At 40.6% G+C, this 12,341-nt stretch overlaps 1 protein-coding gene across 2 annotated transcripts in view; it reads left to right on the forward strand.

Annotated features, from left to right (window-relative positions):
* The first annotated feature begins 1,104 nt into the window (after window positions 1-1,104).
* The window catches only part of TMEM87A (transmembrane protein 87A), a 29,413-nt gene continuing 18,176 nt past the window's right edge, over window positions 1,105-12,341 (forward strand). The window contains exons 1-8 of one of the 2 annotated variants that reach the window (XM_077818834.1): window positions 1,105-1,308; window positions 2,352-2,412; window positions 4,793-4,890; window positions 6,213-6,329; window positions 8,400-8,453; window positions 8,562-8,615; window positions 9,669-9,804; window positions 10,682-10,743. In XM_077818834.1, coding sequence (XP_077674960.1) covers window positions 1,183-1,308; window positions 2,352-2,412; window positions 4,793-4,890; window positions 6,213-6,329; window positions 8,400-8,453; window positions 8,562-8,615; window positions 9,669-9,804; window positions 10,682-10,743 — 708 coding nt within the window. In that variant the 5' untranslated portion in view covers window positions 1,105-1,182. The remainder of the gene's footprint in view (window positions 1,309-2,351; window positions 2,413-4,792; window positions 4,891-6,212; window positions 6,330-8,399; window positions 8,454-8,561; window positions 8,616-9,668; window positions 9,805-10,681; window positions 10,744-12,341) is intronic. The other variant, XM_077818833.1, reaches the window with a different exon arrangement.

The following is a 12,341-nucleotide window of genomic DNA, read 5'->3' on the forward strand; positions in this document are numbered from 1 at the left end:
AATGTGGTGGTGATTGGCAAATTTCTCCCACGTTTTAATGGTTTGACTGACTCTTGTGACAGTTTCTGATGTAGTCAAAAGCCTCATAATGGGATCTAAAGTTAGACTTCATCTCCTCACTCTAAGATAACTAAAACGCAATTCTTACCCTTCTGGAGACCATTTTCTGTAAACGGACCTGCATATGGAGATTTCATATTTTAGCTTATTATTAAGCTTTGTTCTTTATAAAGTAGGAAACCAGGCCCTGTTTAGTGAAATCTAATAAAAGTAAATAAATATGCAACACAATGGTGTGTCAATGCTGTGCCCCAGTACAATCTGAAAAAGGCTTCAAAGGCTGGAAAAGTATGCTGATAAAATCTGCCCATGCCCTCAGATAGCATTGTACTCACCTATTTTTAGTTTGTGTACTTGGACTAACTTTTGCATCGCCTCATCATGGGACACAGTTAGATGACAGTGACAGTCTACCGCATGATGTTCACCCTTTTTATGATAAATTTTGTACAAGATATGCACTGTGAGGTATCAGTTGAAAATTCACAATCTGCTGTGCATTATTGTTCTGATAAAATATGTGTATCAGCATTGTATGCAGAATTATAAGATTCTTACTCCTAGGGGAATTCTGTGCCTAAAAATTCTACACCCATTATTTTAAAATTCTGCATGTTTTATTTGTCAAAATAACACTATATAATCATGCCAGTTTCAATTATTGTGATAATTTATTTCAAAATACCTGTCAGCAAGTATGTCTGTAACAATACAGACACCTGCTGTGATATAGTAACTCTATCAGGGTGGGACAAAACCACTCCAAATCGATGAAGTTTTGGTGGAAGGCCAGCACTGTGACCGCCTCATGTCACAATACAAGGAGGTGAAGTTGTGTCACGACACCGCCAGGACGAGGCAATACTGCGTGTGCGCCTGTAGCCCCTGGTGGGGGCGCAACAAGACGATGCCACTCAGCACATCAACAGAACCTGCCCCAAGAGGGACGTCATATCTCTGCGTCATAAGGTTGTGATGACGCATGAATACTACGTGGAGACGCTCCTCCCCCGTTCCCATCCCCGACGCTGGCGGCAGTGACACAGCGCAGCGGGCACGCCCTGCCGCCCAGGCCCGGAAGGGGCGAGGCCCGCTCAGCGCTCGCTCGCTCGCTGCGGCAGGATGGCTGCTCCGCGGCGCTGGTGGCGGAGGCTCCGCTTAGTGCCGGTGGCGGCCCTGCTGCTGCTGCTGCTCCCGGGCCCGGTCGGCGCCGCCCAGCTCTCCAAGTGGCGGCTGCCGGTGCCTCTGGTGAGTGCGAGCCGGGGGGGCCGCTCCCCGCTCCATCCCGGATCCCGGGGGTGGGGCAGATCCGGGACGCGGAGCCGGGGGGGGGACGGACGATGTTGCCCCGCCCTATCCCCAGGCGGGAGGGGGCTGCGGTGCGGCGGGCCCCGGCGCGGGGAGAGGCGGAGGTGTCGTTGGGGGCGCCCCGGCGACGGGCCGCCAGGGTGGCAGTGGTCTGGCAGGGCGGCGTGTGCGCAGGGCTGTCTGCTCCTTTGCTCCCTGCACTGTTGGGATTTTCCTGGGGCATGAGACTCTTGCCATCGTCTTTGCTCAGTAACATGGTCCTAGAGTTTTTAAGGTGACCTTCGAAAGGGAACAAAGTTGGGCTTGTTGGGCCCCTTTTTCATTCGATTTGTGTAGAAGGGCTGGAAACTTTTATTGTAATTTTTTTGACTCATGTTTTGCATTTGTATAGCCCAGAAGACACTCTGATGCCTTTAGTGCTAGTGAACTAACCTCAAAAGAGTACAGAAAATGAAAACTGCATTTGAGAAGAGGAAGGCTTTCTTATCAGACTGCTAAACTGTGTTTTATAGCTGTTTAACATTAGTGATTAAAACCTTTTGGTGAAAGGACATCTGTTAAAGAATCAGCTTCTCTCCACTGTCAGCCAAGTTGTGAAAACTAACAGCTCACATCCTCTGAGAAATCCTTGAGGTCTTCCAGCAAAATTAGAGAGGATCACAGCTCCTGTTACTTTTAGGGGTAAAACTCCTTTTTAAAAAACAAAACCTAGACCCTTTTTATATACCACAAAGAAACAAAGTCTGATTTAAATAAAACACTTTTGCAAGATCTCCTTTGTAGGTTTGGCTGGATATGCTAGAATCGGAGGTGGAAGAATCACAAATACTAAATCAGTTAGGCGAGCTCTTGCTTAAGAGTTTGGGTTCTCTTGACTATTGTGCTTGAAATTCTGGGTGAAAGAAAGCAGTGTTTACTTATTTAAATGATCTAATGTTACCCAATTGTCTTCCTCATCTCTTTACTTTTTTTTGTCTTTGCAGGGGAAGAAATTTTTTCATTTTGGAAAGGTTCTCTTCAGCAACACCACAATTTTCCTGAAGTGTAAGTGCTCTTGGTGGATGAGTCTGTTATGCTAGTCTCTACTCAATCTAGTAGTCCTCACAATGTAGTAATACTTGGATGAAAGTGCTCGTAAAACTGTGACTTCTCCAATGATATAAAACTGGTTATATGGGTAGATGATCTGCTAGCTATGGATTAAAATCATGTGCCCATACTGATACTGTTAGATCTGTTAGCAGCCTTTGACACCTTTGATTAAGAGGTGGTGTTCACTTACTGCACATTGTAGTAGGAGTGAATGGTGCTACTCTTGGGTGGCTTCGTTCGTTCTTGGCTAAATATTTCCGGAAAGTGATATGGGAAAGTTGCTTCTCTTTTCTTTGGGTACCATAATATGGACTTCTGCAAGGATTTGTCTTGTCTCCTCTCCTGTTCAATGTGTGGGGCTGTTGGGAGGGTTAGTCAGAAGATAGGGGCTGCTGTGTTTTCAGTATGCTGATGACCTTCAGCTCTGTCACTGTCTCCAGTTATAGCCATGCTGTTGAAAGTCTAGGCCAGTGTCAGAGGAAGACTGGGGCAGTGGTGGAAGCCAGCTGGCTGATGCTCAATCTAGATAAGACAGGTACAGTTGGTGAGTTGGGGGAAGCAATTGGATAATGTGGTGAAGATGGTCCCTCGCCTTTTGACTGAGGGTATGTTCTCACCATTTGTTTACTCACCTTCATTGGGAATCGTATGGGGTCTCCAGCTGCTGTTAGATGATCATATAGCAACAGTGTCCAGGAGAGCTTTTTACCATCTGTGTGTGGCCAGGAGACTGTGACCAATTTTTTTTTTTCCCAAATGCAAATATTCTTGCAGTGATCCTTGTCTTTGTCACTTCAAAACTGGATTATTCCAGTTGACTCTGCAAGGGGATATAGTTGAGGTCAATCTGGAAATGTAAGGTTGTGCAGAGTGTAGTAACCTGCCTATTAACTGGTGGTACTTGGTGGCAGCACATGTTACTGGTGCTCCATGATGTGCCCTGGCTACCTACTGGTTTCCAGGTGGAAGATGCTGGTTTTGATATATAAAGTCTTAATTAGGACTTGATACTCTGCTACTTGAGAAGACCTCCTCTCCTTGTGCCATACGGCTACATTTGCAATCAATGGTGGCATTTGATTCGTAGATTCCAAGCCCAGAAGGGACCATCATCATCATCTGGTCTACCATAGAACTTCCCCAAACTAATTCACAGAGCATATCTTTTTGAAAAACATCCAGTCTTGATTTAAAAATGGTCATTGATGGAGGCTCCATCACAACCCATGGTAAATTGTTCCAATGGTTAAATTATTCTCACAGTTAAAAAATTATGCTTTTATGTGACTCCACTTTGATTTAAACAAGGTGGCTGATGATCGTGTTCTTTGAGGGGCCATCAGCTCAGGAATAGGTTTTCCCCACTCGTTCAAAATAGCCCGAAGTTCTATTGAACTTTACAGCACCCTGCAAGATGGCTGTTTATGGAAAGAAAGAGCCTTGGAAAGAAATCAGCTATGTTGGTGAGAGGGATGGCTGGTGTTTTAGAAATTTAAGGCACGGGCGTCTAGAGCCTGAATACTTGACCCTCTTTATTTTTGTATAAATCTTATTATAATTATGTGCATTACAGTAGTGTGTAGAAATTGGGGCTGTAAGTAAGGGTTGTAAGATTGTGAAGCATTTGCAGCTGAAATAAATGAGCAGACAAAGGGCAGGAGGGGAAACAGAGGCACATAGAAATGAAATTTTGTACATGGTCACACAACAGGTCAGTGGCAGAGCTGTCAGTAGAACCCAAGACACATCTCCTCACTCCAAATCCAATGCCCTGTCCACTGGACTGCGCTGTATCTTTTCAAACACAAATTAAAGCCTTACAATTCCCCAGTGAGGACTCTTGTCTTACAGATGGGTAAACTGAGGGAGAGAGCTTACCCTGAGCTACACTGTCTGTACCTAAGGGTTAAATTATCTTGTGTATTTTGAGTTTGTAGTCTTTGTGAGGGGTTAGTACTGCTGCCATTTAGTTTGGTGCTTGCTGCTTTACAAGAATTGTCATTTGCTTTAGCACCCTGCTTCACTGTGTTAAAGAATAATTTCAAACATCTTCAGACACCCCCAAGTGGAAACTTGTAACATCAGAATGAATGGAATTCTAGTCTCCACATGGGTCACTTTGTGTTCTTTTGAACAATAGTGACTGTCTCAGAAGAACATACTTTCTGCTCTTCTGTTGCTGGTCCCTTCTTTGAATAAGCATATTATTCATTGTTTGTTGTAGTTGGGCAGGGGAGTAACATTATATATGGTACTAGTCCATTAATAGCTAGGGGAAAACCTGGCATATGAGGACTTGTTACGTTTTTTTTCTGTCTTGTTTTCCTTGTAGTTGAAGGAGATGAGAAGGCTTGTGATCCCTTGCAAGGTTATAATGTTACCTGGTACTTTAGACATTCTGATTGCTACGATGAAGTCTCCAACTTCGGGGTAAGAATCATCCGGAACTGCATGGTGGTGTGTGTGGTTTTTTTTTTTAAGTCATGGTGTCTTAGTGGATTTGAGCTTGGATACTTCATTTATATCTCATTCCTGTCTGTCTGCTGTTCTGAGGAGGGCATCTGTACTCTGGCGGTAACTGGGAAATGCAGAGGGCATGATCCAAAGCTTATTGAATGCAAGGGGAGTCTTTCTATTGACTTCAGTGTATTTTGGATCAGGCCATTAGCTCTTGAGCGTTTACACTAATTTTCTTCATCTAGATGCAGAGGATAAAAAAGCAACGAGAAAAACCCAAACAAACCGATCAACTCTGATTAAAAATTCAAACACTTAATATTCAGTACAAAAAATTATTAGAGAATTTGGCACTCAAAGCTCAGCAAATACCTAAACTGAGGTTGTATTCAACCTTAATTCAAACCCCTATTGTATATGCTACTTACAAGTCTGTACATTGTATAAATGCATACTGTTTCTCAAATACAGTAGAACATACAACTTTTCTACAACTTCAGATACTTCTGTGTAGCAGTTTGTGATAGTTTACTTAATTTTCATTCTCAGGTTCATAAAATGTACTGAATATAACGTCTTATACTAAACTCTTCTGTCCAAGGTATTTTTAATAATTTAGGCTTCTGTGTTGCTGATTTATGCTTCTCCCCTAAATTTAAGCATATAAGTAATCCCACTGATTTCATCCCAACTACACATGTACTTAAAATTAACCACAGGTGTAAATATTTGCAGGATTGAGGCCTTTACAGACATGTTGACTTTTTTTTTTAAACCAGTGGTACAACCTTATTTCAGGTGCAGTTGACTATTAAGCAAGTTAGCTCTGAACTGAGGTTCCTTTTATATGGTAACAAATGTTCACTATTAGTATTGTATAATATATGCCGTATATTTATAGCTTACAGTGCAACTTTCATGAAAATAACTTTGTGGACTGACTGGCGTTCAGTTATGTACGTATATAATTGTCTAAGATTATGTTTAAAAATCATGGAAGAACTAGTTGCCACTCTCTGGTTAGAGAACAGGGAGTTCAATTATAAGATGTGTTTTGATCCCCATTCTAAATTTACATGGAAGGGGTTTTTATCATGAACATCTTTGTGATTAATCTGGGTAGATTCATTTTGTATGGACAGGATGGGAAATACTTCTTTTGTTTTAGATGTCCTATTCTCTTCGTGGATGTTTGTACATTAAGGGAAGTCGTGTTGCTTTCCATTTTTTCTAGCTGCTGAGAAAAATCACTTGATATATCAAATGCCACACAAGTTCTATTATGTATCTGACAGGATGATCAAGCCATGTCTTATTTTGGAGCTACTTCTGAAGCACGTACGGGTTGGTCAGGATCTTATGCCATGGCTTCGCTCTTCTTCCCCAACTGTTCTGAGCTCTTCAAACCACAGGTATGATGTTGGTGAAGGCTTTGTAATCCCACCATGTTCTCTCATACCATGTACAGAGGAAAGGATTGGGATGATTCCTACTGGAACAGTTGGGCTTGTTGCAACTACGGGTGCTGCCTTAGCTGATGAGTACATATCCCCTACCTTAAAGAGGAGAAAATGTATCTTTATATGTGTGTAACAAATAACAGAAACAAAACAAATTATAACCATGATTTCTTTGTTTTGGTTTATTTAATGTTTACTGTTCAAAATCTGGCCCCAAAAAGCAGACTTAAATGGTGGAGTTTTCCATATTGGCAACATTGTGTCTACTTCATATTGGGGAATGGCATAGAGCTCTCTGCTGGGAAGCTTGTGGGTGTGTCCATACACAGAGTGGGCACTGCTTTTGGGGGGCTGTGGGAAGTACACAGCAAACTGGGCTTTACATTCCCTGCTGAATAATGCCCTCAGCTTTTTTGCCAGGTGAGTGTTCAAGACTAACATTTAAATGAACATAAATTTAAAGACTAGGTGGATAGGTAGATTATATAACACACTGTCAATAAATTAGAAACTTCAAGCAACTGAAGTCCACATAGTGAAAGGGCAAAAGAGTACTTAAAGCATAAGACCAAACAAGAGGGGAAAGAGGAGGGCCAAAGTGGACAGTTACACGTGGAGGTATGTGCTTTGTGGAAAGGAATCAAGGGGGAGTGTACAAATACACGCCCTACACCAGTTGTATCTTGCCACGGGAATCTGCACAACTCTGTTAATACCAAATGTCAGTAAACGTACTGTTTGTTTAACAGTTTGTACATAGAGAATTCAAGGAGAAATGTACAGCTTGGCATCTGTATTAGGCTGTTACTAGCTGAAACAAAGGACATTGGGTTGTGAACACCAGGAAACTTCTCTTAACTCCTGAATCTGGCGTACTAAGTAAGCAATGAGGCATAGTTAAAGATGACTGGAAAAGGATTTTTTAAAAATCATGTTTGTGCTCCTTTTTAACTACTTTGATGTATAAAAATGGCTTGAAACACATTTTAAAATACGTTGCCTGCTTTTACATTTAGAAATATTAGAAATGTCAACTGTTTTCTCTGCTTTTACTGGAAGAGCTCTTGTGCATCTCAGCTGTGTATTAGGAGGCCATATATTAATAGAATTGCCAAGGTGGTAAGGGTGGGATTTTCAGAAGACCCTAAGGGTATGTCTACACTGCAGTAAAACACTTTATTGCTGGCCCATGTCAGCTGACTCAGGCTGCAGGGCGTATAAAATTGCAGTGTAGATCCTCAGGCTTGGGTTGGAGGCTGAGCTGGAATATCTACGTTTCAGTTTTGTAGTCCTGCAGCCCAAGCACAAGTTGGCTGACACGACCGGCTGTGGCTGTAGTCTTGCAGTATAGACATATACCCTATGTGACTTTTCCTTGGGCGCCTTTGAAATCACAACCGAAATCTTGAACGAAGACCTCCTTTCTCCAAATGTGTATCAGCTAATAAACTATTATAAACAGTCTGGCAAAGACTCTTTCCCACTCAGTTGCTTAGCTTTCAGAATCTTCTGAAGTAGTAGTTTCATTAGTTCTCCAGTCACTGTACTGTCTTTCTGGGTAGTTAAGATCTGAATTTCTTATGTAAAAAACAAGCAGGAAAAAAGTCTGCAAATAGAACCCAACTAAACCCACCCTTTCAGGACTATTTTATGCATAAAGAAATAAAACAGCTTGGGTCCAACTTTTTTCTTTGTGAGTTACCTCTAATAGGGAGGTGCTTAGAACTCTCTAAGTGGTGCACACTTTATTATGGAAATTAACTTCTTTACTCCTCAAATTAAATCTGTGGGTCCAATTCTATGAAAATGAAACCTGTTGTATTTAGTAATTCTGTCTCCGCTGTGGAGAGAGTTTGGGTTAGGGAAATGAGAGAGGGGCTTCTCCCTGTAAATTAACCCTCTGTTGCTATGTTTCAGAATGTGCTTTCTTGTAATCTAATTTTAACAGCAGAAGGAGTGCTGATATAACTTGTCTTTAAACACTTTCTTAGAAATAAATGTTTATATTTTTTTATCCTAAAGATTTTCTATAAAGAGTATATTCCCCTAGAACGCCTCTCAGATGAAAAACAAGAGGTAATTACTTTTCTTTGGTGTACATGATTTTTAAATGGGGGTGATGGTGGTGTGTGGTGGGGAAGCTTTTGGAATCTTGATTGATTTGCTGCTTTTTATGTCTTTAAGAGCTTAAAAGATAAGGCGAATGCAACAAACCACACAATGGTGGCAGAGAAAACTGTAAGTATCTGAGGATTTTAGGCATAAGGGTGGTGTGGAATATAGCAGCTCTAAATAAAAATGATTTTATATTTGCACAAATTCTTTTTAGTATGTATTAATGGTACTGCTATTATTTTTGCTACACTGAATCTTATGGAAGCTAGATATGTTTCAGCCTTGTCATAGTGTAATAATTATGTGGAACATAGGTAATTTGGCAATAGTTCTAGATGTTCCACAATCTTTGTATGAAACATTTAGTTTTTAAGTCCATGTTCTCTCTGGATTCCATTAAAGGTCAGACTGGTGTTATCAGAAATAAAATTAAATACAATAGTTAGGTTTAAACGTTCAACACACAAATATTGGTGTGTGTGATTGATATATATCAATCAACCTTAACAGATTTTATCATTGATAATTTTGTCTTATCAAATATCTGATTTATTGGCAGATATGAGTTGTAAGCATGAGGGATGTCCCACAGGCAACAGTAATTTCTACAGCAAATGATCAATATGGAAGATTCTTACTCCATCTCAATAACCTTTGGTGTTTCATGTTATACAATTTGAATGGCTGCTATCAAAGCCAAAGAACTCTGTATAGTTCTGTTGTTGCTGTTGCTTTCAGAGAGTAAGAAGCAAAATAGTCTTGGTGAATGTGTGTTCGTTGAACTGAATCCAGGAAAGTCTTTTTCCTGACATCACTGTAGTTTTTGTGGTTGTCTGTCTGATTAGCTTTACTAACTTTTAGTGCATTGCATATAAACCACAATTTTTAGGAGCCTGGCCCTAGTGTGTTACAACTGTGAGAACAGGTTGGAGATTGAATGAAAAGTATTAATACAGGTCCACTAGGTGGACAGCTCCCACTGTGTTATACATTCATATTGTTCATATATTTCCCAGCATAAGGGCTTTGGGGGAGAACATCGTGGTTATAGCCTCATCTGTGAATACTGTGCCTGCTTAAAATCTTTTCAGGAGTCTTATCAGAAGATGTTAGTTTTGCATTAATCTGATTTGCTCTGTGTTGGTCTGTACGTACATCTGGAAACTTCCTTTTCAGGCAAGGAATGCTGTGATCCAAACCCAGAAAGATGGGCCATATATCTTCATTGTGCAAATTGGGATTTCAGCCTTGAACATGAAAAGGAGGGAGATAATGGCACCCTCCTCTGATCCAAAAGAGAGTCTCTTTACAAGTAAGCTGTATATAGCCATCTTCCATTCTCTTATTTATTTTTGACTTATTGAATGTTCTTTTCAGACATTCTTTATGTGCTTTTATGTAATATACACTGTGCAGCCCAGTGTCAGTTTAAAGACTTCCATCTTCTATCTCACACACCATAATATTCCCAATTACAGCTCCCCTCAGCCTAAGGCAATAGATGAGCCATGCGTGGTATCAGGAGGATAACAGCTTTGGGCTTTGTCAAACTAATGGTAGAAACTGTCAAGTCCTCAGTAATTCAGTTCTGAGTATTGTCCCTCCACGTAAGGATGTTGCAAGAACACCCAGCTAATATAGTTGTTTATAGTAACACTCTAAGTAACCAGGCCTCAAGTAGTGTAGAGCATTGCAAGATCAAAATTAACACCTTGCAGTTGCTACTAGCAGTGACTTGGAACCATGTGCACATCTTTGAGGGAAATACTAAACTCTTTAGCATATCTTAAATTAAAATGTTTATTGGCATGACATTTGTTTTCAAAGTGGCTACAGTGCATAGGCAATTAAGAAAAAGAAGGAAATTCAAAATTAAGACTTAAATGTAGTCTTGAACTTGCCCTAGTCTGCACAGGCTCTTCATAGCACAAATTAATATAATTTACTTTTCACTAAAGAAGAATGCTATGTATAACGGGGCATGTCATTTTTGAATACAAGCATGTAATTCATTGTTTTATATAAGGCTTAATCTTTTATTGTGATTGAAGTACAAATTACATTTAAGAGGTGCTGCACTATGTAAAGATTTGGAATATCTCTGTTATCGTGTTGATGTCAGAATTAGGTGGTTATTCCAGTTCCCTGCGTTGTTTCCTGTTCAAACCAGTTGGATTGTGTTTTGACAGTGACTGTGGAACTGAAGGGTCCATATGAGTACCTCTCTCTTGCAGACTATCCTCTCATGATTGTAAGTAAAACTGGCTTTCTTTGCCTACGAAGTTGACATAAATCCCAGTAAAATCTTTTCTTGAGCAGTGTAGTCAACCACAGTGAGTTAGTGGCTCAGCATGAATAAAGAACATTGTTTTTCATGTATTTTTCCCTACTCTGCAAAGTTCAGGAATTTGCATGTTCCAGTATTAATTTTTTTTTCTTGTCTGAGTGCTATAACATAGCTGCTGTAGACTAGTCATGCCAGAGGGCAACAGTATCATTAGTATAGTTATCCACTCATGAATTGCAACTTTCAGTACATACTCTCCTGTCTTAGCTCATCTGAGGAAACTCACTATTCTTTATTTTTGCTTTATGTTACCATTTTGAGTGTCCTTGCTTTCTCTGCTCTTTTGTGGTAGCCACCCCCTACTGTTCTTCGCTGCCATCAGACAGTGATAGAATAACTCAGCTTCTAGCTGACTCAGTTCTTAGTTGTTTCTTTCCAGGAGGTGAAGTGCTTTCCTAATGGCTGAAGAAGTAAAGAGACTTAAACAAAATGTTCATTCCCTTTATAGAGACCTTGGGAAAAGACTGACAAAAAGTAATATCTTTAATGCAATGGTCTCTGCTACTGGGCGGGAGTAAGCAGTAGTCTCTGGTTGTGATTGAGATGCTGCATACTTCACTTTCTGCAGAAGTAGGAAGCATGCAGCAGAATTTTCTAAGGCTCATTTATTCTGTGTGAGTGACCCAATGTGAGCGATCCAGGAAAAGGGCCTTTAAGTCTAGAGGGCACCTTTGATGGAGGGTGAAGCTGCTGTGGCTAGGTCCTTCTGTTTGAATTGTATGAGTAACCTGGACACAGAGGTGTATAGGGAAGAAAATCCTATCCTGATCAGGAAGTGCGTTGAGATTCTGCAGTTAGTCTCTCAATGGCCTAGTTTAAAAACCAGTTCACTGCAGGGAGAGACTGCAGTTGTCCCCATGCTGTCCCACGTCTTCGTTCTGGCCGTGTAGCTGATCCATATTGAGTGGCCATTTGTTTTATGTGCTTTACGGTCTTCATCCTCCTCTTTCTTGCACATTAAGCCTCAATGATCTATTGGAAGTTCACCATGATCTGGTGTGGTGTTCTGATGTTTCTAATCCATCAAATAACTTACAAAATCTGTTTTTCAACATGTCAAGTTTGCTTCTATGCAATGCATGTCTGAAAGATCTTGACGACTTTACTTAAGTCTCTTAAACAAGTCACTTTGGACCTAAAACATAGCAGAATGTTAGTTTGAACATCCTTTTGTGATAAATTTCTGAGGCTTTTTCTAGGTCCTGTGTCTTACTCGCCTCTTTTGAATGATCTCAGATTTGGTCAAAAACTGTTTTGTTTGCTGGCTACATGTGTCTGAAGGTGATTTTGGGACTGGGGGAAATGACCAAACAGATCTGTAATGAAAAGCAAGTCTCTTTCCTACCTGGGAGGGGAGGGTTCCAATAATCACCCCGTAACTTGTGCTTTACAGAATGGTATGAGAGATAAGCCTGCCTCTTACATTAAATCTTTCCACGATAGATTCAGGGAAGTTTCTGAAATGTCCCTTAAGGGTGGCAGAGAAGTTTGGAACTACAAGA

Source organism: Eretmochelys imbricata, chromosome 6, assembly GCF_965152235.1.
Source record: "Eretmochelys imbricata isolate rEreImb1 chromosome 6, rEreImb1.hap1, whole genome shotgun sequence".
Taxonomy (NCBI): domain Eukaryota; kingdom Metazoa; phylum Chordata; order Testudines; family Cheloniidae; genus Eretmochelys; species Eretmochelys imbricata.